Here is a 26,549-nt window from a genome sequence, read left to right as displayed (position 1 = left end):
GCAAACTGTCAGATTGTTAATCCAAAAAATACCAGAAGCAGTAATTGAACAGCGCCGAGATATAACTATAACACTGAAATCTCAGAAGACCAACAGAATAATTATAAACCTTATCAATAAGTTTATCAAGCCAAAAGAAATATTTAAAAGACAATTTCTAAACTTGTTAGCTTTATAAATAATATCACAGTTTAAGTGCCGATTTACTTGTTATCAAACTCCTGAGGGGTTGAATCTTACTTCCATAATAAATGTAGTAGTGAAAATATTGCATTTATTGAAATCATTGCAAACAAGCAATATCGAACCAACTGAGAAATGTGCAGTCCATAGAAGGAACCATGATGGAACATTACAATTAAGTCAAGAAAAATTAACAATAGTAAAGGATACATTTTCCAGTTTACAATTAAATTTGGTATGAGGATTACCATGAGAAATTTAAATATCAATATCTAATAAGGTCATAATTCACTATTACTTTTATTTACTAGTATTTAGTAAAAGTAAGCTGAGTCAGACGTGGATAACCATCTAGATTGTTAACAGAGAAAATATCATCAAAATATCTGCAGGTATTCCTAAAACTAACTAAACATAGGAATGGAACTAACTATTACAGAATATCATTATAGTTTTGTACCTTCTAGTTTTGGTCAGATTTATTTTGTTGGTTTCTTCATGACTAGTGAGATAAAAGTATTGGCATTTAAATGCATTTAATTTTTTACTTATTTGAAGGGAAAAAATGGTGTCAATCCTATATTCCTTGAGTATACATATCCATCTTTACTAAATTATAACAAGTGTCTTTCTGCATCGTCTGCTAGCATTATCCTACAATGTTCGTATAAGCACCATTTGAAAACAGTTATTGACAATGAACATGTTATTTCTACTGCTAAATGTCATACAAAAATTCTTGCTTTTTCTCCCATTTGGTAAAAATATTTCCAACTTTTTCTATGGAGCCATGTCATGAAATATATCTTTGATAATTTCTGCAGCCCATTTTTTCCATCTTATCCAGAATATTTCTTAAAAGCACAAGTGATAACATATAAAGGATCAGACCAATGCAAATTTCACGATCTTATTCCACTCATGATATTTTTTCTTCCTCCGTAACCCATGATTAGTTGTGTAATCCTATTTTACAATTACAAACAAGATTGTCAGGGTGTGGGTTGTGTGTAACAATGAAGGAAATCATATAAATTTGATTACAGTATCAAAAGCTTGCTATGTTTAAGATTCAGCAAATTTTATAACCTCAAAATATTCACGAAATGGCTAAATTCAGTGTTTAAAAAAAACCATGAACATTTTCATAGATGATTTCTCTTTTCTTCGTGAACTAATTTTGTTCACAAACTTGGGAGAACAACATAAATTCTTCATACCAAATCTTGAAATCTATCCTAATTCTATCCTATTTTTGGGAAATTTCAGAAATTCAAATGTGACGTCACTTTTTTTTTCGTTGATCTCTTTGGCTAACTCGGCTGTGAATTTTTATGTGCTGGTTTATGTTGTTTTATGTATCCGTTTTTATTCTGTAGTTAGTCACCGCTTCGGTGTTATCATGTATATCTATTGTATACTAGTATATGTCATTTTTATAAATTTACTGTTTGCAAAAGTATGAATTATTCTAAATACTAAGGATTTTCTTATCCCAGACATATAACCTTAGCCGTATTTGGCACAACTTTTTGGAACTTTTGGTCCTCAATGCTCTTCAACTTTGTACATGTTTTGGCTTTCGTACCTTTTTGATCTGAGCGTCACTGGTTAGTCTTGTGTGGACGAAACGCGCGTCTTGCGTATTAGATTTTAAACCTGGTACCTTTTGTTTGCTATTATTCGTATGTTTCTCTGTCCTATATGTTCTCCCATTTATTTTTATTGTAGTCCTGTCATGTAATGTTGTCATTTTAATGTTATATTTAACATTGCCATAAAAGCGGGAGGTTTGGCTAGCCACAAAACCAGGTTCAACCCACCATTTTATTCTTAAAATGTCCTGTACCAAGTCAGGAAAATGGCCATTGTTATATTATAGTTCGTTTCTGTGTGTGTTGCATTTTAATGTTGTAGTTCTCCTCTTATATTTGATGTGTTTCCCTCAGTTTTAGTTTGTAACCCGGATTTGTTTTTTTCTCAATCGATTTATAAATTTCGAAAAGCGGTATACTACTGTTGCCTTTATTCATAGCAATAAATTATATTTTCAGTTTAATTCATGAATATTCACTTCTCCAAGAAAATGAAAATCACCAATGGAGGTGTAGTATTTCTAAATCATGACCTGTCTAAGCTAAATCAATAATATACAGAAGTGACTGCATTATTAAGCATAGTAAACTTATTACAATACAAAAATCATCAGAAATCATTAGTCGTTAAATTTTTCTGCTTTTATGGCCAAACTGTTATAAACAACATGAATCAAGCTTGTGAAATTTACGACATATTTCCTGAACCATTATTTCTGTGTAAATACAACTTGTTTTTCAGTATATACACATTTATATATTGTTTTTAAGAATAAAAATGTAAAGCAGTGACAGTGTTGGGACCTGAATGAGGTCATGTTGACCAAATTTTACTTGTTTTTTTAGGATTAATGTTATTCATACAGTAAAACTTAATGAAATTGATTAGTTGATATGCTTATCTTATCATCTGGTTATCAAGTGGATATGCTTATCTTATCATCTGGTTATCAAGTGAATATGATTATCTTATCATCTGGTTATCAAGTGATGAATTAAGGCTGTTGCAGCATAAATAAAAACAAAATAACTGAAATTCATAAAAGCACATGTTATGAAAAAGTACATGAAGGTTCCTTATTTTCTTGTACTGTGAACAACATAATACAAATCATTTGTAATTAGTAAGACCTTAATAAAAAAAGAGGCATTTGCTGTCAAATTCTTGTTCACCAATTTGACTCAAATTTTCATATTTGAACTATAACCCACTAAAACGTATTTCCAAATAACAAAAAAAATTCCAAAAGAAACAATAAACAATGCATCAACATGTTATGCTATAATGTATCAGCATCTTGTGCATATTTTAGACTCTAGACACCATATAATTAACCATCGAGATGACCTTTGTAGGCTGCCGATGGTCATATGATCAGATACTGACCACATTTATAAATATAAATAGAAAGGCAAACACATGCAATCGTATAATGGCATTTTTTTCAAGACATGTTTGTTTGTTTTACCTGTATATGAAAGTTTTTTATACGACCGCAAAAAATTGTGGCCGTATAATGGTATGGCGTCGTCATCGGCCGAAGACATTTGGTTTCCAGACAATAACTTGAGTATAAGTGTAGGGATCTCTATGAAATTGAACCACAAAGTTCCATACCACAAAAGGAAGGTTGGTATTGATTTTTGGGGTTATTGTCCTATCTGTTTAGGAATAGGGGCCAAAAACAAACAGTTTTCTTGTTTCAGGGCAATAACTTGTGTATGAGTGTATGGATCTCTATGAAATTGTACCACAAGGTTCCATACATCAAAAGAAAGGTTGGGATTGATTTTGGATGGCCTAAACCGTTTAGGGATTGGGGGCCAAAAAACCAGGACTTTCTGATTTCCGGACAATAACTTGAGTGTTAGTCTATGGATCGCTATGAAATTGTAGCACAAGGTTCCTTACCAAAAAAGGAAGGCTGGGATTAATTTGGGGGTTATGGCCCTAACTGTTTAGGAATTAGGGGCCAAAAACAATATTTTTCTAATACTTTGTATAAATTGCTTATTTCTTGAACCAATTTCAATGGGGTTTAATTCAAAGTCTTAAATTCTTGAAGTTCTTTAATATGCTGAATCTAATCCTGTATTTAGATTTTGGGCCCGTTTATAAATTGGCCCACATTGAGGTCCAAAGGGACCAAAATTAAATTTTGTTTGATATAAGCAAAAATAGAATTAATGGGGTTCTTTGATATGCCGAATCTAACTGTGTATTTGAGATTTTTAATTTTTGCGCTCAGTTTTTAAATTGCTCCACATTATGGTCAAAAGGGTGCAAAATTAAACTTTGTTTGATTTTAACAAAAATTGAATTCTTGGGGTTTCTTGATATGCTGATTCTGAAAATATACTTAAATTTTAGATTTTGGGCCAGTTTTCAAGTTGGTCCAAATTAGGGCTCAAAATTAAACTTAGTTTGATTTCAACAAGCATTCTGAGAGTATTGCATGGCAATACATAGTCCACTATCGGTTAAAAATTCATTGTACTGGAACAAAATGCTAACTTGATTTATAACTTGTCATGGTGTAAACTATATAGCAAATATCAAGTCAATATCTTCAAGCATGACGAAAAAAAGTGTGGAAAACTGATTATTTAAGTGAATTTTCTAAGTCCAAGGACCATAACTCTGCATAAAATCATCAGACCGGAACAAAATTCAAACTCAATCTGTAACTTGTCATGATAAAACTATATACCAATTATCAAATCAATATCTTCAAGCATGACAAAAAAAACCCGCGGAAAACTGATTATTTGAGTGAATTTTTTAAATCCAAGGACCATAACTCTGCACAAAATTTTCAGACCGGTACAAAGTTCGAAATTGATCTGTAACTTGTCATGATAAAACTATATATAGATATTAGAAGATGTGGTATGAGTGCCAATGAGACAACTCTCCATCCAAGTCAAAATTTATAAAAGTAAACCATTATAGGTCAAAGTACGGTCTTCAACACGGAGCCTTGGCTCACACCCATTATCAAATCAATGTCTTCAAGCATGATGAAGAAAAGTGAGGAAAACTGATTATTTGAGTGAATTTTCTAGTTCAAAGGACCATAACTCCGCACAAAATCATCAGACCGGAACAAATTTCGAACTTGATCTGTAACTTGTCATGATAAAACTATATACTAATTATTAAATCAATATCTTTAAGCACGACGAAATAAAGTGTGGAAAACTTATTATTTGAGTGAATTTTCTAAGTCCAAGGACCATAACTCTGCACAAAATCATCAGACTGGAACAAAATTCGAACTTGATCTGTAACTTGTCATGATAAAACAATACATCAAATATCAAATCAAAATCTTCAAGCATAAAGAAAAAAAGTGTGGAAAACTGATTTGCTGGACAGACAGACAGACACACGGACGGAGTGCAAACCTAAAGTCCATATCGAATTCGTCGGTAGGAGACTAATAAAAGTTGAATATATGGGGTTCTTTGATATGCTGAATCTAACTGTGTATTTAGATTTTTGATGCTGGGCCGTGTTATCAAATTGGTCACATTGATGTCCAAAGGGTTCAAAATTAAACTTTGCTTGATTTCATCAAAAATTGAATTCTTTGGGTTCTTTGATATGCTGAATTTTAACCATGTATTTAGATTTTGGATATTGGAACATAAGAGGAAAATGTCAAATTTCAATTTTTAATTTCTTAGACCACATTTATTCTGTGTCAGAAACCTATGCTGTGTCAAATATTTAATCACAATCCAAATTCAGAGCTGTATCAAGCTTGAATGTTATGTCCTTACTTGACCCAACTGTTCAGGGCTCGACCTCTGTGGTCGTATCAAGTTGTGGCCTGCAGATCATTTTATTTCAAAATGTGGGCCAAATCAGTCAAGCTTATGGTTCTTCCTGGCAGCTCCCTTGTTTCACTTTTCAATAGCGTAATTCTTTTCTTTGTAACAACTGAACATGCTTCTCACATTTGCAACAAATTACCTTCTAATGGTCAAATTCAAATGACATTGAATTATTGATTTGCAAGCTAACTAGACATCATTGAGATGGGATCCATCTCTATGGGCCCCGCTGACCTTGAACTTTGACCTAGGAAGTTATACAAACATTATGACACACCCTTTGGTGTTGGTTAATATACATGTCAAGTATAAAGTATGAAATTATAAGGGTTCTCTAGATATAGAGCAGACACAGTTTGTTTTGGACGGAGGGACGGACAGACAGATTGATCACTATAGGGCGACCCACCACTAGGCGTGCCCTAATTATTAATTAGCAATGTTTGTGCACTTTTTCTGAAAAAATTGAACTAAACTGACTGCTGATAGCAAAATATTATTGCAATATTCCAGTTTTACAAATGTTAGAATAAAAAAATATCATATTTTATTTTTTAGTCTAAATTGTAGCTTATGCCTATTTAAAACTGTAAAAATGACTCTCAAAAAAAATTAAAGCAGATAAAAAGACATAAAACAGAAAATAAACTAACATTTTTATTTTTAACATGCATATTTTACAACAATGTTATAGCAACTTTTCAGTATTTGTAATGTAAAAAAATGTTACTTACAATATAAATAGATATAAGTCAATCAATTTATATGTTATTGTTTTTAAATAAAATCTTTTACAAATATAAAGAAAAAAAAGATTAAATGAAAAAAAAAAAAAAAATGAAATTAGTATGTAAAAACTTGCCTTTGGAAAGTTATACGAATAAAATGAGATGTGGGATATACATCCACTAACTGCCAGTAATCAAACTATATTGTAATCATATTATTTACAAAACCTTTTGTACTCCCCTCTCAAACATCAAATGGCTGTTCCCTAAGGAGTCAACACAAAATTAATGGCCAGTGACTACAATTTATCTATTTTATCTATGTGCAGTTTCTCTCTATCCATTCTTCTTATGAAGATAAAAATCCCAATCAAAGGGCAACAACTGCAATACTGAATTGTCTGACATTTTTGGTGGTTATGGTTTTTCCAGCATATATATCTTAAGTCTTTCTAAGTTTTCAAGACAATAGACAAAAATCCTTAAATTGGTGAAAAATCTTCATTTATAAGCAATATTTTATAAAAATTTAAGGTCAAAGTTCTTCTTTATATTGGTGCATATAAAACAGTCAAATACAATAAAAAGTTAAAAAAATAAATGGGGAATGTGTCCATAAGGACACAGATAAAGCCCCCTCTAGCATATATAACGCTATAAAGGTACATAACTCAAGAACTGTTAAAGTGACGCTTCCATAAATTAAACTTAAACTGAGTTTTGTGGTAAAAAGCATTATATATATATATGCATTTCATTACATTTAGTTGAGACAAACTCAAATTAGAGAACAGATTTTCATTTGTAAAGGTACATAACCCTAGAACGGTAATCAAAGTGCTTGTAAGCACTGAATGGTAAAGATTGCTTCAATTTATCAGTAGGAAGCAAAATTGAATATTGCATTGTATAAAGCATTGGTTGTAATTGATTCAACTACCATTCTGGACAAAGAAAGATAACTCAAATTTTCAAAGCAGACTTTAAAATATCTTTATAAATGAAGGGTAAAAATTGCTTTAATTTATAAGTGGAAGGCAAAATTAAACATTGCATTGTATGAATCATTGATTGTAGTTAATTCAACTATAATCATGGACAAAGGAAGATAACTCCAATTTTAAAAATATCTTGATTAATATTTTTAGAAAAAAATGAAAAATTTAGCAATTTTTCCATTTGTAAAGGGCATAACTCTAGAACAGTAAAAGTGACGGCACCAAAATTCAAAACTTGATCTGTATATCGTGGTAATAAGCATTGTGTATATGTTTCATAACATTTGGTTGAGGCAAACTTAAGTTAGAGAACGGAAACGAAAAATTTAGCATTTTTTCCATTTGTAAAGGGGCATAACTCTAGAACGGTAAAAGTGACGCCACCAAAATTCAATCTTAATCTGTATTTAGTGGTAATAAGCATTGTGTATAAGTTTCATAACATTTGATTGAGGCAAACTAAAGTTAGAGAACGGAAACCAACTTTGGGACGTACGGACGGATGTACGGACGTACGTACAGACGGACAAGGGTAAAACTTAATGCCCCCTCTTCTACGGCGGGGGCATAAAAACATAAACATAGACTAACCCATACATGAGGTACCATCAAATCTTAGAGATTTCTAATGTTGACAAACCTTTCAATTAACACATTGTTTAATACAATCAACATAAAAATGATCCTGATTAAGTACATGTTTAATTATGAATGTAGTGACAAAAACTTATAGACAAGTCAAAATTAAAAGATAAAAGATTCAGTATTTTAGAATTTTTTGTGTCAATAAACTCATTTGCCACTATATGGTAAAACTATGAACTACTGTAAATTCAGAAATTATTGAGTCCATTTATTATTGTGATTTTCGAAGAATGGACAATAATGCAGAAAATCTACATTCAGATATGAGAATGCCGGTTCTTATTATTGCGATAATCACCAAGTTGCATTATTCGCATTATTAAAATCATCACATTAATTTCTGAATTTACAGTACATTGTACTTAATTTGGCAAATTGATAATATTCATTTGTAACTCAAAAATCCCCACTCTATGTATTACTTTATAATATTAAGATTTTTTGGCTTACATTGCAACTTTGTAACTTATCATATAAATAACTATTGCTTACAATATATACATTTTTCAACAATATCAAATTATGTATTTTCTTGTCACTGATGATAATGATTTGGTAGACGACAATGATGTTCTTTTCGTTAAAATCAGCATGTGTTATAAATCTGTGTGTAGAGCTGAATATAATAAGATCCATGCTACCTGTAAAAAAAAATCCAGAAAAAAATTACATATGAAAAATAAAGTTATTTTTCAAACAAATATTGGAAACATTTATATTGAATGCATTCAGTCAAGTGTGATAATTTTGTTTGAAATTTTAAATGTATTGCATATGCAAGAAAGTATCCCATAACTGCAGGATTGTTGGGTGAGTTTACACTTGTATGGGACAAGCATTTGATCAAAGGTTTGGCAAACTTTATTTTGAGTAAAAGTTGTTAAGGCTGACCTTGTTGGGAATTTCCATAAAATCTTTTATCAGGACAGATTATATAAAGAGGCAGATACAATCATTAATATGAGGCTAACCCTTCCCCTGATAATCTATATATCTAACCAGTTGAACACACATTACCTTGTGCAAAACTGATATTTTCATTGTACAAGGCCTTCATTGTACCCATAATTTGCTCAACAGGAATGAAACTCAAACTTGATTTGCAACTCATAATGGTGTGCATGTTTACCAATTATATCTATTGATTCTGGTATTTCAAAATTTTTTTTAATTTAAAAACTAAAGCAATATATTTCTATGTCCCAGTATATGGAGGCACACCTTCTTTAAAACTGGCTCATCAACAATGAAACTCAAACTCTATTAGTAATTCCTTATGTTACAAAATAAAATAGAGAAAAAAAATTACATAATCAGAAAAAAGCTGTTTTTCAAAAATATATTTAACAACAATAATGAATGTATACAGTGAACTTCGTAATTTTGTTAGTCCAGAAAGTGTCTGCATGACTTATGGGACAAGTTGAATTACCGGCTAGTTGTTTGAGAATTAAATTAAAAAAAAAGAAAAATGTTCAAGTTTTTTCTTTGGAATGAAAAATTGAAGTCCTAAATATGATCTTCAGATGTCTGGTCAGACCTGCTGTATCTGTTGGACATTAGTTATATGGCCTTGAATCAATAACTACATGGATCTCATATTAGTGAAAGCATTTATGACAAAGCAAGAAAAAAATCTGGATTTACCACCTTCTTCTAAAAGGCCTCCTTATAAAAATACTTACTACAAAAGTTGAAAATGATGTCATTAATCCTTCTTTTAATATCTCTGATGGCCCACCATACTCTTCATCATCTATCTTCTGGAAACTGTTATAGTAAAAGTACACAATTCCAACATTTACTGCCAAAAATCTGAAATAGGAAAAACCAATTATTTTAAAACTCATAAATGGCAAAAACTATGATCATATATGCAGTTTATGGCAAGATTTAGGGCCATACTAACCAAATCAATATCTAGAGTTTTCTCCCCTTTCAAAGAAAATCCTTTTATTTAAATGTAAACATGTTCAACCCTGCCACATTTTGTATGAGCCTGTCCCAAGTCAGGAGCCTGTAATTCAGTGGTTGTCATTTGTTGCTGTGTTACATATTTACTTTTCGTTAATTATTTTGTACATAAATTAGGCCATTAGTTTTCTTGTTTGAATTGATTTACATTCATTTCAGGGCCTTTTATAGCTGACTATGTGGTATGGGCTTTGTTGGAGGCTGTACAGTGATCTATAGTTGTTAATTTCTGTGTCGTTTGGTCTCTTGAGGGGAGTTGTTTCATTTGCAATCATACCACATCTTCTTATTTAAGTATACCAAAAGACCATTTGTTATATTTTTCACTGGGATAGGTACACATGTGTTTCATTAACAGTGTTTCGATGCTGTTTACTCAGAATCAAATAAAACTTTTCAATCTAAATAAATCAAGTCTTACCAAGGTGATTCCTACACAGATTGTTTTTAAACAAAGAAATTGAATAGTATTGATAACATGGATTCATCACCATGATCTCTGTCAATCAATTTATCTTTGGAATGTCAAACAATTAATAAGATGATACATAACTATATCTTTGATATTACTTACAGAACCAGACCAATAATTCCTTTCAGAGGTATCAGCCCCCATACAATTCCAAGAATTAATCCTAAAATCTGTCTCATCCAGTATATAACATCTAAAAATTCATCCTGTAATTATAATTATATAAAATATATTTAATATAATGGCTATGTATGGAATTTTGTTCTGTCGTAAATTAATTTAAGGTGTTCGTTGTTATTTTGTGGTTTACATGTTGAAATGTACTATTATATTATTTATTTATGTATTTCTCTGTACTGAATGTTCTTGTATTTATTTGTACTTTATTCCTGTCACGTAATAGTGTCATTTTAGCGGTATTTTTAACTTTGCTATATAAGCGGGAGGTTTGGCTAGCCATAAAACCAGGTTCAACCCACCATTTTTTCTTAAAATGTCCTGTACCAAGTCAGAAATATGGCAGTTGTTATCACATAGTCTGTTTCTATGTATGAGGCGTTTGTTTTTGTAGCAGTTCAGTGTTTCTGTTGTTCCGTTTTGTTTCCTCTTATAGTTGATTTGTTTCCCTCAGTTTTCCTTTGTGACCCGGATTTGTTTCAGTTAAATCGATTTATGACTATTGAACAGCAGTATACTACTATTGCCTTTATTTAGTTGACTAAAATTAATAACCCCATCATCTCTAGAAGTAACTGCAGTAAAGAAAATGTACAAAAAAAACCATTTTAGTACTGAAAATGTGTCATAATTTCAAATTAAAGAACCTTTGTGAGCAACCTCACAACCCTTGCCCCCACATTGTCAATGGGCAAAAAAGTAACTGCTACAAAATAATTGATAGAAATGTACTTCCCTAACTCAACCATTTCAGCTGGCTAAGTTAGTATCTACTGTGAAAAAAAAGGGTGTGCGCATGCGCCAATAACAGACGTATCCTTTTTCTCACTGCAAGAAAAATTTATGAAAATTGTTTGTATCCTTTAGAAAATTAATCAATTTATTTACAGGAGGGTAAGGTAGTTCCAATTTTCCAATCAGATCACTTTCTACATAGAAATTAGATCCTATCATTGTCTATCAACACTGAAATCTTCGATCGTGTGGTTACCTATGTAAACAAAGAACAAAATGGCAGCAATTACGAAATAAAATTTTGACAGATCAACAGTCAAGCGGAAGTTAAGCAAGGTGTGTAGGTGAGTTCATCTTATCACCACCTTCTTCATCAACCAAGCAATGTCACTCCTGATTTTATTTCTATTTCTGATGTCAGTTGGATACCATACAATGTATATCCCCAACAAAAACAACAGATAGGCCAAATGACAAACTGCTGTCCATAAACCAGCATCTATACACTGTGTACAAAAACTACTACATAAACATGATAAAGAATAACTTGAATCACAAAGGAAAGCTGTTATTATACATGTCAATAGTTCTTCTTACTGTTTCAAATGATATTGAATTAAATCCTGGCTCAACAGGAAACTGCTCAAGATCAGAAAATAATTCCACTATATATCCATGTGGAACATGTGACAAACCAGTCACATGGGACGACAAGGGAATTGTCTGTGATAAATGTAACCAGTGGTATCATGCCCACTGCCAATCCATAGACATCAAATATTACCTAAAACATGTCAACAATTCAGGAATTGCGTGGGACTCTATAATGTGTGAATGTCCAAACTACTCCACATTCTGCTACTCACTAGTCTTCAGTACTTCCAATCATTTCAGCATTCTATCAGACACAACACTTGACAGCCCAACTCCAACACGAAATCTCAGGCCTGTGCACTCATCCACTCCAGATAATACCAGGAAATCTAAAGCAACATCAAATACCACAAACACAATACGCTTATTAAATGTAAATTTTCAATCTATCAAAACTAAGCAAGGCCAACTGTACAATATGCTTGATAGTACCAAACAAGATATCATATTTGGAACTGAGACGTGGATCGGTTCAAGCATTAAAGACAGACAAATTTTTCCACCAGGATACAACATATATACAGGAACGATCAGAACCTGAATGGTGGAGGGGTTCTAGTTACAGTATGTGACAACTTGATCAGCTCACCAGTTACAGAACTACAAACAGATTGTGAAATTGTCTGGTGCAAACTAGAACTAGTAGGACACCTAACATCCTTTTACAATCCCAAAACATCCGTTGAAGAGGGATATAAGTAATTTGACATCAGCATGAGTAGAGCTACAAATGTGAAGAATAAAATTGAGAATGGAAATGGGGAATGTGTCAAAGAGACAACAACCCGACCAAAGAGCAGAAAACAGCCCAAGGCCACCAATCAGTCTTCAACACAGCGAGAAAATCCCTCACCTGGAGACAGGCTTCAGCTGGCCCCTAAACAAAAATGTGTTCTAGTTCAGTGAAAATGGACGTTACACTAAACTCCGAAACATATAAATGAACTAAAATTTAAAAAACATACAAGACTTACAAAGGCAAGAGGCTCCTGACTTGGGACAGGTGCAAAAATGCGACGGGTTTAAGCATGTGGCATGATGGGCTAACTCAAATAGTTAATGAACAAACAAGAGGAACTAACACCTTAGATCTGTTTATAACAAATTACCCAGGTAGCTTTAGGAGAACAGATGTGATACCTGGCCTGTCCGACCATGACATTGTTTATACTGAAGTGGACAGAATACCAGCAAAATTACAACAGACACCAAGAAAGATCTTCCTTTACAAAAAGGAAAAATGGCAAAATGTGAAAGACGACCTTCACAATATCAAATTCACAGCCAAAATCCTCTGTAAATGACATCTGGAACCTATTTGTAACATCACTAGAAGATAGCGTTAATAAAAATATACCAACCAAGACTGCTCGTAAAAAGGATGGTTGCCTATGGATAATAACAGACTTGAGAAGACTTATAAGAAGAAGGGACAGAGCTTATAAAAAGAAGAAATCAAAGCACTGTAAGCGCTGTAGGCAGTTAACCAAAAACCAAGGCAAACGTAATTATTATAAATGTGGCAGTGTTGCTTCAATTTTTTTTAAGATTTGAAAGAACAAACAATAAACATTCGTATGGGGTCAAAGTCAAAATAAATGGTTCCCTGCATATATAGCAATATTTATCAATCATACTGATCATTTGATTGAATAAAGTAATTTCAAATGATGTGGCTTGATGTGTAGAATATTACTGCAAAATATCTTTGGAAAATCTCAAGTATTAAAAAAATGACGTTAAAAAAAGATGCCAAAATTGTCAGGAGTGCAACACTTTTTTGTGACATTTTGAAAAAATACTTTTTTTAAAGACACAGCAAATTGTTGTATGGAGGTATGTGCCTTAAATTCTAATTTGTTTTACAACTATTATGTCTTAGTGATAAATTTAGCTTAGAATGAAGCTTTTCCATTAAACCATTTTGATACAGATGTGTTTTGAAACTGGAGGCTCTAAAGAGCCGGTGTCGCTCACCTTGGTCTATGTGCATATTAAACAAAGGACACAGATGGATTCATGACAAAATTGTGTTTTGGTGATGGTGATGTGTTTGCAGATCTTACTTTACTGAACATTCTTGCTGCTTACAATTATCTCTATCTATAATGAACTTGGCCCAGTTGTTACAGTGGAAAATATTTTGTAAAAATTTACAAAAATTTACAAAATTTATGAAAATTGTAAAAAATTTACTATAAAGGGCAATAACTCCTTAAGGGGTCAATTGACAATTTTGGTCATGTTGACTTATTTGTAGATCTTACTTTGCTGTAAATTATTGCTGTTTACAGTTTATCTCTATCTATAATAATATTCAAGATAATAACCAAAAGCTGCAAAATTTTCTTAAAATTACCAATTCAGGGGCAGCAACCCAACAACAGGTTGTCAGATTCATCTGAAAATTTCAGGGCAGATAGATCTTGACCTGATAAACAATTTTACCCCATGTCACATTTGCTCTAAATGCTTTGGTTTCAGAGATATAAGCCAAAATCTACATTTTACCCCTATGTTCAAAATAACATTTTAAAACTGTTGCACTCCTGACATCAAAGTAATGACGCAAAAAGATAAATTCCTTGTTTATCAGGCTACTCTTTGGGTGCAATCTTGTATCTAGTATAGTATTTTTTGAAAAATAAAACAGAACAATATGTTGGCTTTTGTATTTATTAAGTGTGAGTCTTTAAACTTCAAAGTTGCACTCCTAACATTTATAGGGACGCCTTTTTTCCTTGACTATCACACATTATTTTTATCAATAATCAGGTTAATAAAGTATTTATTCTGGAAAGGACATATCTTTTTTACAGGATTGACTTTTGTTTATGTTTAAGTGTGATTCATATATTCAAAAATCATTCTATTCCTCAGTTGTACTAATTTTTGTGTTGCACTCCTGACAGGGCACTACTTTTTTTAAACACATCTGTATCAAAATGGTTTAATGGAAAAGCTTCATTCTGAGCTTAAATCATCACTAAGACATAATAGTTGTAAAACAAATGAGAATCTTCAGACAACAATTTGCTGTGTCTTTAAAAAAAAAGTATTTTTTTAGAATGTCACAAAAAAGTGTTGCACTCCTGACAATTTGGGCATCTTTTTTTAACGTCATTTTTTTAATACTTGAGATTTACCAAAGATATTTTGCAGTAATATTCTACACATCAAGTCACAAAATTCAGCCCATTCTAAAACAGCAAAGACTGCCATTTAAAAAAAAATAGTAGCGTAATGTGATGAGACTTGAACTTCTGTATACAATAAGTAATAGATATGGAAAAGTTCAAAAATATTGTTTAAATGAAATTAAAACGTTAAATCTGAAAGGTATATACACTTCATCTAGAAATCATGGGCTATTTTGATGATGTATAACTGTTTTGATATGATATATATTTTTGAGTGTCAGGAGTGCAACAGAATAATAGAAATAAAGTACCTTATATAGGTAATAATTTAAAAAAAAATTATAGTTCAGAAAAACTTTGAAGATTGCAGATCTCTTTATAAGTTGTCAAACAACAATTCTGCTGAATATTTAATAGAATTTAGCTGATAGTTTGGTAACTTAACCTGATTTTAATAATAATGTGTCAGAGAAATCAATTTAAATGTGATCTGAAGTGCATAAGATGCATAAGTTAAAATAGAAATAACATTCTAATGACAGATTTAGGTCTTTATAAATCAGCAATGACTACAAATTTTTAAAAATCATGAGTATTTTGTTCTAGTTTCTGTATTGTTTGTTAGGTGTATAATATGTCAGGAGTGCAACAAAAACAGGGGAAATTGGATGTATTTTCTTTTTGATATATCTTCTTTATTAAAAGATTTATCAATCAGTTTTTTTTTCCTCTGTGAATTTGAAAAAGGGTTCATTTTAATATGGAGAAGTTTTTTTATCAACTAATTGATGATTTATGTTTTAATCAAAACTTTTTCAATCAATTTTAAATGAATTGATACAAAAAAAAGACCAAAAACATAAAAAAAAAATGATAATCAAAGAGGAGATTATTAATCATTTCATCAAAAGTAATGTTTGGATCTCTGCAATCAATTGGGATGAAAAAAATATAAATATTTGATATTGTTTGTCTGAAATCATATTCCAAAAATGTATACTTGATTTAAATTTTGTTTATTGGTTTATGTCAATAAAGTTTCAGAACTTTTTTATTTCTTTATACTTTTTTATATTCTTTTGGATTTATTAACTTTAATGTATATATATCAAGATACAACATAAGAAAATGCACTGAAACAATGTTGAAATTTGGTCAAATTTTTTTAATTTGGACCATTTATTTTGACTATGCCCATATTGTACATTTTTGTTCATTAAATGAATTTATTAAGGCAAATTAATTAATATTTCATCAAATATACATGGTTTAGGGATGGGGATCTCGACCGCTTACAAGTTCTTAAACAGGAGGGGGTGGGATGACCCCAGGGACTCCCCCTATATCTCAAACAGGAGGGTGTGGGACGACACGGGGGACCCCCCCCCCCAAATTATTTTCTTTTGATTTCTTTTATTGTCCCATATAAGTATATATATTGTTTAGGGGTGGGGATTGCGACAGTTTACAAGATAAAAGTACATTTTCAAATTAGAGGGGGTTGGGATGACCCCCAGGGACTCATCCTATATCTTGATTAATTTTTTTATTGTCCTGTTCTCATTACTGAAGACTGCATGTGTCTATCACTTACTGTTTTCGAGAAATAGTCATTTGAAAATTAAAAAAAATAAAATCCCGTAGGGTTCTATAGTAAACCCCTCCCTTCTTCAGGCCCCTCCAAATACCCCTAAATAGACACCAATGCACAAACAAAAGATTAATGGCCCCGCTGGACATGTTAGTTTAATATTTTATGAAACCCTAAGTAAATCTGACAAACGGTCAAACTTGTCTTCTTAGACAGTTAGAGTGGATTCGGTCAGACTTGTCTCGGGGACGAGTTGTCCACATAACTTAAAACATCCCATCAAAGTCGATTTCCGCATCTGTTTCATAACCTCGTTTCATTCATAAAATAACAACAACCTTATTTGGCAAGATAAGTTAATCAAAGCACGAAAGCGCTGTAAAGGCAGTTAATTACAGGTTGTGTGTATTTTAAGTCCAGTTATATCATTATCTTGCATAGTACAGTGTACTTATCAGAGGTGGCTTTCAGTATTTAAGATTTAGAGTTCTCTAATGATATTGAATAAGTTTTATGAATGTCATATTCTGAGCACTATATGAAAGCGATTGTTCTCACTTGTTTATGAACTAGTGCATTATGTCCAGTTTGTACCTTTTTTATCTATGTTTATAGTCAAATTAGTTATCAAATGTACCAGGATTATAATTTAATACGCCAGACGTGTGTTTCGTCTACATAAGACTCATCAGTGACGTTCAGATCAAAATAGTAACAAAGCCAAACAAGTACAAAGTTGAAGAGCATTGAGGACCCAAAATTCCAAAAAGTTGTGCCAAATACGGCTAAGGTAATCTATTCCTTGGATAAGAAAATCCTTAGTTTTTTCATTGGCAATCATAACACATCTCCTTATTTATATAATGATCTATATTCAACGACCTCAGGTACAAAAAAAATGTATGTAACTAAACTATGATGGGAAACCTTTGACTTCTTTCTTTATATAAACTTTTGATTTGGTACCATAGAACTATGTAGAGTAAATGTACATTGCAACATGTCAACTCTTTCAACTCCAAGCAAAATTATATTTCCAAGCATAAAGTAATTTATTAATGAAATAAAATGCTCCGCTGGGGCACAGCTTGATACGACCGCAGAGGTCGAACCTTGAACAGTTGGGGCAAGTATGAACACAACATTCAAGCTTGATTCAGCACTGAATTTGGATTGTAATTAAATATTTGACACAGCATAGGTTTCTGACACAGAATGAAAGTGGTCTAAGATACTTAAAAAAATTTAATTTACCTATTCAAACCATATCATTATTATTTGCTTTTATATATAAATCAGAAATAACCAATTTAAAATGGAAAATTTTAAAGAAAAAAAAGGAAAAAGAATCCCGCCCCCAAACTTTTTGAACCCCCTTATGATTCATCACCCCAAAACTCAATCCTAGCCTTCCCTTTGTGGTATGGTACCTTGCAGTACAATTTCAGAGAGATCCATACACTTGAACACATGTTATTGTCTGGAAACTAGAAAAATGCTTGTTTTTTGGCCCCTTTTTGGTCCCAAATTCCTAAACGTTTAGGGCAATTACCCCCAAACTCAAACCCAGCTTTCCCTTTGTGATATGGAACCTTGTAGTACAATTTCATAAAGATCCATACACTTACACACAAGTTATTGCCATGAAACTAGAAAAATGCTTGTTTTTTGCCCCTTTTTGGCCCCTTATTCCTAAAATTTGGAGGCAATTACCCCCAAAATCAATCCAAGCATTCCCTTTGTGATATGGAACCATGTGATACAATGTCAGAGAGATCCATAGACTTACACACAAGTTATTGTCATGAAACTAGAAAAATGCTTGTTTTTTGCCCCTTTTTGGCCCCTAATTCCTAAAATTTGGAGGCAATTACCCCCAAAATCAATCCCAGCATTCCCTTTGTGGTATGGTACCTTGCAGTACAATTTCAGAGAGATCCATACACTTGAACACAAGTTATTGTCTGGAAACTAGAAAAATGCTTATTTTTTACCCCTTATTCCTAAACTTTTTGGGCAATTACCCCCAAACTCAATTCCAGCTTTCCCTTTGTGATATGTAACCTTGTAGTACAATTTCATAAAGATCCATACGCTTACACACAAGTTATTGCCATGAAACTAGAAACATGCTTGTTTTTTCCCCTTTTTTGCCCCTAATTCCTAAAATTTGGAAGCAATTACCCCCAAATTCAATCCCAGCATTCCCTTTGGATATGGAACCTTGTGATACAATGTCAGAGAGATCCATAGACTTGCACACAAGTTATTGTCATGAAACTAGAAAAATGCTTGTTTTTTGCCCCTTTTTGGCCCCTAATTCCTAAAATTTGGAGGCAATTACCCCCAAAAATCAATCCCAGCATTCCCTTTGTGATATGGAACCTTGTGGTACAATGTCAGAGAGATCCATACACTTACACACAAGTTATGTCTGGAAGTTACAAAAATGCTTATTTTTGGCCCCTTTTTGGCCCCTAATTCCTTAACTGTTGGTACCATAACCCCCAAAATCAATCCCCACTTTCCTTTTGTGGTATTGAACCTTATTTTAAAATTTCATTGAGATCCATTCACTTAAACTAAAGTTAGAGTGCGAAAACTAATGTGTCTTCGGACAATGACACCGACGACGAGGACGTCATACCAATATACGACCACAAAAATTTTTTTGCGGTCGTATAAAAAGGAGTTCTTAATTAAGAAATAAACTGATTCACTGAGCGCAGCTGGATACACCCGCAGAGGTACTACCCTGAACAGCTGGGGCAAAAATGGACACAATATTCAAGCTTGATACAGGTCTGAATTTGGATTGTAATTAAATATTTGACATATTATAGTTTCTGAATAAATGTAGTCAATGAACTTGAAATCGGTTATATGAATTGAATTTATATTCAATTAAAGATTTCTTGCTGTTGTGCAATACACTGTGCTGTTGTGCAATACTTAATAAATCTTTGCCAGACTATAAACAAATAAAGTTCAATTTCTTCTCAATGTCATATTTGAAATTTATGAAAATCAATAGGGAGATTACATCAATAGCTATAAATAATTCACCAAAGTTTCATGTGAACTGCTTAAAGCATTTTTGAGTTGTTGTCCAAAAACTGGAAAATCCCCCCTTTTTTAATGAATAAAACCCCATAACTCAGAAATGTAAAATCTAAAATTTATAAAATTCTAAAGGGAGCTTACGGATTGATAATTTAGTCTTAGATGCAAGATTTTTTTATTAGTTGTTAGTGGCTTTGAACTAGCTGTCAGTAACTGCGAGTACTCTCAGATTTGTACTAAGTGTCTTTTTGTTGTTTGGATGTACAACTACCCTACCACGTCCACTTGTATTTGTATTTATCCATCTGATGAGTTTAGCCTCTTTCAACTGATTTTTATAGTTCTTTCTTATATTGTACTGTTACACCACTGTCCCAGGTTAGGGGGAGGGTTGGGATCCCGCTAACATGTTTAAGCCCGCCACATTCTGTATGTACATGTATGTGCCTGTCCCAAGTCAGGAGCCTATAAAAGTGTAATTCAGTGGTTGTCGTTTGTTTATGTGTTGCATATTTGTTATATTTGTTCATTTTTTTACATAAAATAGGCCGTTAGTTTTCTTGTTTGAATTGTTTTACATTGTCATTTCTGGGCCTTTTATAGCTGACTGTGCAGTATGGGCTTTGCTCATTGTTGAAGGCCGTACTGTGACCTATAGCTGTTAATTTCTGTGTCATTTGGTCTCTTGTGCATGTGTGGAGAGTTGTCTCATTGGCAATCATACCACATCTTCTTTTTTATATTGACATCAACAGATATAAAAAATTCACCAAAGTCAAGGTGAGACAACAAAACTTAGTTATTAGATCTCTGAAATTTTTTACAGGGTACGAGTTTTTCTCATTGTTGGAGATTGTACGGTGACAGTAACACCTGTAACTGCTTAAACTCATTTCTTATGCACTTTAGTTTGATAAACTCACTGAATATCATACCACATCTCCTTATTTTTATATGCATTACAATTTACATGTGCATGTAATTGTAAATATATATATATCAGAACAAAATTCATTGCGTCACTTTTATTTATGCATCCTTTGGCACAATACAAGTTCTAAAATTACACAACATAAAACAACTAAATGTTATTTCAGATGAAAGTTTTGTTTCAGTTCCATTCATAGGATTTATTAGAATTTTGTATGTTTTGCCAAGTCCAATAATTCGCTCTATGTGACATAGAGACATAGTTGACTAAACCACCAGGTGTCGAACATTCAAGAATTTTCAGTGTTTCTGTTTTTATTTGATGAAAAGGTTGCCTGAGCTCTAGGAGCTTTAGGTTTTATCACGGGATATTCTGTGCTGTCAATAATAATCCAAGTCGTAGGAAACTTTAATTTGAAGTTGGATGGTGAAAAATACCTGACTAAACCACTAGATGGCCAAGTGTTAGCCTCACACCACTGTTTAGACATAAGAACAATCCATGTATACACAATATTCTTAACACTAGATTCAATCTAGAATCTAGACAGTTCAAAGTTGGTTGTATGATGCCTCAATTTCATCAAAGTCATAAAAAAACTGATTTTCAACTGACACCCTATCAATTTGAAAATATATGTATCTCAAACGATGTGCTGCTGGACCAAGTGTGGTCAAAACAAATAAAAATTTAGTATACAACTCTAAACCGGTATAAAAATGCATGGCTGTGTCACGTGTCTTCATTTCAAAATTCTCTGCTGAAAACATAGGCATTGATGGTGTTTGCGTAATTCCATCTGTGAAGCTCAACATTAGCTCGGCAGTTGGTGGTGGACAGTCATAAATCCTTTCTGCAGTATGAATGACTTCTTCAGGAAAACCAACTTTACAATCAAAACTTTCCTCTAGATTTCTACTACAATATTCATCAAGTTTAGTTCTTTTGTTTTCACAGGAAACTGCCCTGATTTTTCTTTTTGCAGACGATTCAGTCTCTTGCTTGGTCCAGGAAAATAGGCTGGGAATTGCAGTAGACTTAAGTCTCTGTATGGTGGGTTTGCGCCCTGAAAAAGGTTATAAAACATTAGTTTTTTTATAATTAAATGAACTTCCATTAGCAATGTATACTTTGTACTACCTGGCGAAATATTAACTAGATTTATTCATTACAATCTGGATAAAACTATGTTTGCCTGATTCAATGTATGTTATGTAAATCCAAAGGACAAACAATGAGAGACTTATGCAACAAACGTACATTGTTTGTACCTAAATAACTATAATATAGATGAGAGCATGTCATTGTTTTGTTCCTGTTAACATTGTCATTGATATTTTTCAAGAAAGTCTATGAGGCATAGCTTATGCATTCCTGTCATTACTACATTAGCATAATTACTGCTAAAATAATTCTCAGTATGATATACCTCTTGTAAGAAATCATTATAATTGTAGCAATCACCAAAAAATCTCAAACAGATCACATTGAATCGTAATCCAAAAAATTATGACGTCTTGAATTACCCACCCCCTTTTATTCTAAAACGATAATTGCGGTTGTAAACAGACTTTGGTTTATTCGCATGGCGATTACATATATAACTATATATTTCACAAAGAAAATAGAGTTTTACCATGAATAGTTTCCTGCACGTAGTCTTTTTCAGTAAAACGTGCCTTGCAAACAACAGCTGATTGAGATGGACTCCACGATATCATCGTGTTCTCGTCCAATCTGCGTATGGGCCATGGCGTTGATCCAACTTTTCCTTCTTTTTAAGTCATTTGGAAATGCATGTCCTCCTCTTAAATGACATCCAGGTACACAACAACAAGTACTTGGCATCGTTAATTAAAAATATAACTGAAATAGTTGCACAGTGTAGAAACCGGAAGTAGAGGAACAGGATCCGCTACCACGGCGCCACCTATTCAGGAACGATAATTTGCTACTTTAATTAATTTAACTGCGAAAATAAAGTTAGACGGGTTCACGTGCATAAACAGAAATGCGCTTTAAATTGTATAATATAATTCATGTTCAGTCGACCTTTGATTATTATATCAACGACTGAAATGATTTATAAACATCTAGATTGCAGATAACACTCGAAATTAACCCGAGCTCTTTCCACACGGAATTCAAATAATTCTAGTTTGTCAATCGGTTGACTGCTTATAATGCAAAATACTAATATATCAAAAGTTTTTAAAACTAACAAAACACAATGATCGTTTCTCTATTTCCCAATGTAAATGAAATGAAACAAAAAACATTTTATATCGCAATAAGAAGAGGAGAGAATTCAACATTTCCGGATCTACTTGGAGTCTAATGACCCCCCACGTAGATAAGTTGGATATCGCGGAAGGAAGGATTAACCCGGCAACTAGAAAGGCATTAAAGCACTGCCTTTAAAAATTACCGCCCACTTATATAACTTTATTTCCTCTATCATAGAGATTTGTTGTACATGAACAATATTCCTGCGTATTTTGCCATTTGGGAAATATAAACGACTTGTAATTACCGATTTTCGGCGATGAAATATTTCATACAATTGTTCTTTGACATCGTAGCCAAAAGCACAGGGGATAATAAACTACGTACAGATTTCTATTGAGCACTACTTCCTATGTGCAACTTTAAAAGTTTTGGGTAGTTTGACGATCATTTAAGGTTTTTCTGGTCATATTTTTTGTATTCCAGAAATAAAAGTATTAAAAAAATGTCCAATTAGTTATATATAACATAATAGCCAGCTAGATAATAACAATGGCACGTATTTCAGCATATATTGGGTAGAACACAAATCTAGGGTGCTCGCATAAGGCAGCTTAACTGCCTAAAAATCAGGAGACAAAAGAGACACTGCCTCATATAAAGATCTAAAGAACAAAACCCACATAGAACTAAGAAAGGCATATTGGAGGTATATCGAAGACATTGTTACACCAAGTCATAGGAGGATCCAGGGGGGCCCTGGCCCCCCTTTCGTGGGAAAAATTTGGTTGATTATATAGGGAATCACTGAAGCATGACTGGAGCAGGGCCCTCCCTTAGGTCAGTCAGCCCCCCCCCCCCCCCCCCCCCCCATTATGAAAAGTTCTGGATACGCACTGCAAGTAGTGAGTCAGACAGTTGTACTCACTGCATGAAAAGATTCTAGACATACTTTAAGCATAAACGGTCAGATGGGAGTAGTATACCACCTCTTAAATCAGCAGGTCTACTGCAAGACGACTCAACTGAGAAGGCCAACATCTCAAATGCACAGTTCCAGGAAGCATTTTCAAGTAAAAATTACCTCAACAACACAGAATTTAAGGAAAGATGCAACATGTCTGGCCAACACCCCACAGCACCTGATATTTCCATCACATAAGAAGGAATAAAGAAAATACTAAATGGTCTAAATCCCCATAAAGCTGCGGGCCCAGAAAACATCTATTACTCATAGTCATACTATTAATAGAAGTACTATTTAAGCCAAATTAAGGGAAGCATTCCCATAAAACAATGTCATGTATAACAAGACAAATAATAACTTAACAAATCATTGCCCTGACCCCACATGCACTTCTTTCTTTCATGCAATGGTAAAGCCCCTCTCTCGCTTTTAGAAAAGAAAGAGGGAGAGAACCTGTACAATCGCTTGGAACTAGTGCCCGTCAAAAAAATGTCGTTTCTTATTTACTTTGTCGTCCCATTCTGCTTCTGCACTTAATGCTTTGTTCAGTGAAGCTTTTATTAGCGATCCGTTCTGTGACTTTTCGCCGGCTTTGACAATTTTTGTAGCAGCTTTCATCTTCGACGTGCATGTGGAAAATGCAAAGCGTTTGAGTGACTTCGGATAATTCTGCTTCAGACAAGTGATTATTATTTCTCGAGTTCTGGTAACGGATTCAATTGTGTATAATTTCCGCATTTCAGTCAGTTTAAAAATATTTTGAAGTTAATATGCATAGGAAATGACAGTTTGTGCAGATTTTTAATATATTTTTGTTAAATTTTTATCAATTTAGGTCATATCAATCTTTAATCTTTTAATACAGCTATGCTTTTTACCAGCTTTCTAATCATCCTTAGCTGACCTTTAAAACTTGAAAATTGCTTTATTATCTAGCTTGTCATGTATATAAATTCTGCTTACTGTTACCATTTTCTAATCATCCTTAGCTGACCTTTAAAACTTGAATCTAGCTTGTCATGTATATAAATTCTACTTACTGTTACCATCTGAGACTACTTATAGAAGTCTCAGTAACTATACAGAATTTTAGAGCTTCATACTGTTTAATTCAACTTAGTGCATTGCATGTTTGTTAGTATTTTTATACCTTGTATGTCGATGAAAAGTTTGAGCTCAATAGAGCTTATGTGATGTATTTGTTTTGTAAACCATGCCGACTCTAAATAAAGCGTATTAATATGTATTTATTTATTTATTTATATAACGAAGTACATTAATAAGCCGTAACGGAAAGTTGAGACTACTATAACACAGTAGTCTCACCGGAAAGTAAGCACTAGTACCGTTACGTAGGTTAATTAGTAAGTAAGTAAGTAAACAAAGTTTTATAAGAGGATAGCAAAGTATAAAAATCAATACAGCTAATCTTCCTGAGAACTTCAAACAACATCAAATTTAAAAATAGATAGTATACATTTATAAAAACTACCGTATATACAGTCATGCAGTGTTTGAATAAAAACATAAAACGTTTATCAATGATTTCCTTGTTTTTACACTAAATGACGGCTGTATATGGCATGGTATTGGTTGCAAAAATTTGATTTTTTTTCATTTAAATGCAATATTTCTTATTTAATTGGTATATTTCTTCATTTAAATGCAATATTTTTTTATTTGAATTGTATATTTTTTCATTTAAATGCAATATTTTTTATTTTGATGGTATAATTTTTCATTCAAATGGTATAATTTTTCATTCAAGTGGTATAATTTTTCATTCAGATGGTATAATTTTTCATTTAAATGGTATAATTTTCGTTCAAATGCAATATTTTTTATTCAATTGGTATAGCAGTTTTTTTATTTATATGCAATAATTGCATTATGGGAAATTCTTTGACGTCATAAGGTCAAATTTGCAACAACGTTTGTGGTTGGTCGGTAATTGTTTGGATTTCCCCTTTCTTTCTAAACTTGAGTGACCAAGAATTAAAAAACGCGTCAGAATATCGCCCCCCTAACTAAATTTGGCGTTCGTGCGAGTTCGTGCACTGGCTGTTAATGCCAATAATGGCCAGGACGAGCAAAAAATGCGAGTGACAAGTAATAATAATTAATTTGACACACAACTTGTTCATGGATAGAAACAGAATACCTCCAATGAAAACCTTTTCTTAAGAAACTCTCCTACAGTCTACACATTGAAATAAAAAAAAATACATAGCTAGCCCCCTCCCCCTTCTAAGTCCTGATACATGTAATCATGACGTTCTTTAGTGCTATATCATTTTTTACTTTTCTTGATCCCCAGAGACGTTGCAGGAAGGCACACATGAAAAAAGAATAAAAAGTATCCAGGACGTTACAATTATTTGGACTTAGCCCCCTCTTTTTTACTACATGTAGAAAAAAAATCACCTAATTACGACAGCAGAACCAGAAACCCACACGTAGAGACATAAGCTGTTATACTCCGGAACTAATTCTTTAATAAAGACAATTCAGGATAAATTGGAACCAGTTACTAACCCATGTTACAACAATAGTCCTATGACATAGGACTTCACTATATGAGGCGTGAACTTCATATTTAATACTACCTATAATATGAGCTCTCATGTCTT

The 26,549-nt window shown here is 32.7% G+C and overlaps 1 protein-coding gene across 1 annotated transcript; it reads right to left on the bottom strand.

Annotated features, from left to right (window-relative positions):
- Positions 1 to 6,262: 6,262 nt before the first annotated feature.
- On the bottom strand, positions 6,263 to 24,577 carry LOC127700875 (respirasome Complex Assembly Factor 1-like). Its single transcript, XM_052204575.1, has 4 exons — positions 24,427 to 24,577; positions 10,538 to 10,641; positions 9,675 to 9,804; positions 6,263 to 8,630 (listed from the first exon to the last, which is right to left on the bottom strand). The coding sequence occupies exons 1-4, from the start codon at positions 24,535 to 24,537 to the stop codon at positions 8,586 to 8,588; spliced, it is 390 nt and encodes a 129-aa protein (XP_052060535.1). The 5' UTR covers positions 24,538 to 24,577; the 3' UTR covers positions 6,263 to 8,585.
- Between the last annotated feature and the right edge of the window lie 1,972 nt (positions 24,578 to 26,549).

The sequence above is a fragment of the Mytilus californianus genome, unplaced genomic scaffold (assembly GCF_021869535.1).
Source record: "Mytilus californianus isolate M0D057914Y unplaced genomic scaffold, xbMytCali1.0.p SCAF_5, whole genome shotgun sequence".
NCBI classification, from domain to species: domain Eukaryota; kingdom Metazoa; phylum Mollusca; class Bivalvia; order Mytilida; family Mytilidae; genus Mytilus; species Mytilus californianus.
The sequence above is the reverse complement of the archived record's forward strand: the minus strand, read 5'-3'. Positions and strand labels throughout refer to the sequence as shown.

What these genes read in the sequence shown, in the direction of transcription:
- LOC127700875 (XM_052204575.1), bottom strand. Translation starts at nt 24,537, where the DNA reads ATGAAAGCTGCTACAAAAATTGTCAAAGCCGGCGAAAAGTCACAGAAC. An exon ending in GGAATTATTGGTCTGGTTCT is followed by an intron (nt 9,805 to 10,537) that starts GTAAGTAATATC and finishes TTCCTATTTCAG; the next exon opens with ATTTTTGGCAGTAAATGTTG. An exon ending in CATCATTTTCAACTTTTGTA is followed by an intron (nt 8,631 to 9,674) that starts GTAAGTATTTTT and finishes TTTTTTTTACAG; the next exon opens with GTAGCATGGATCTTATTATA.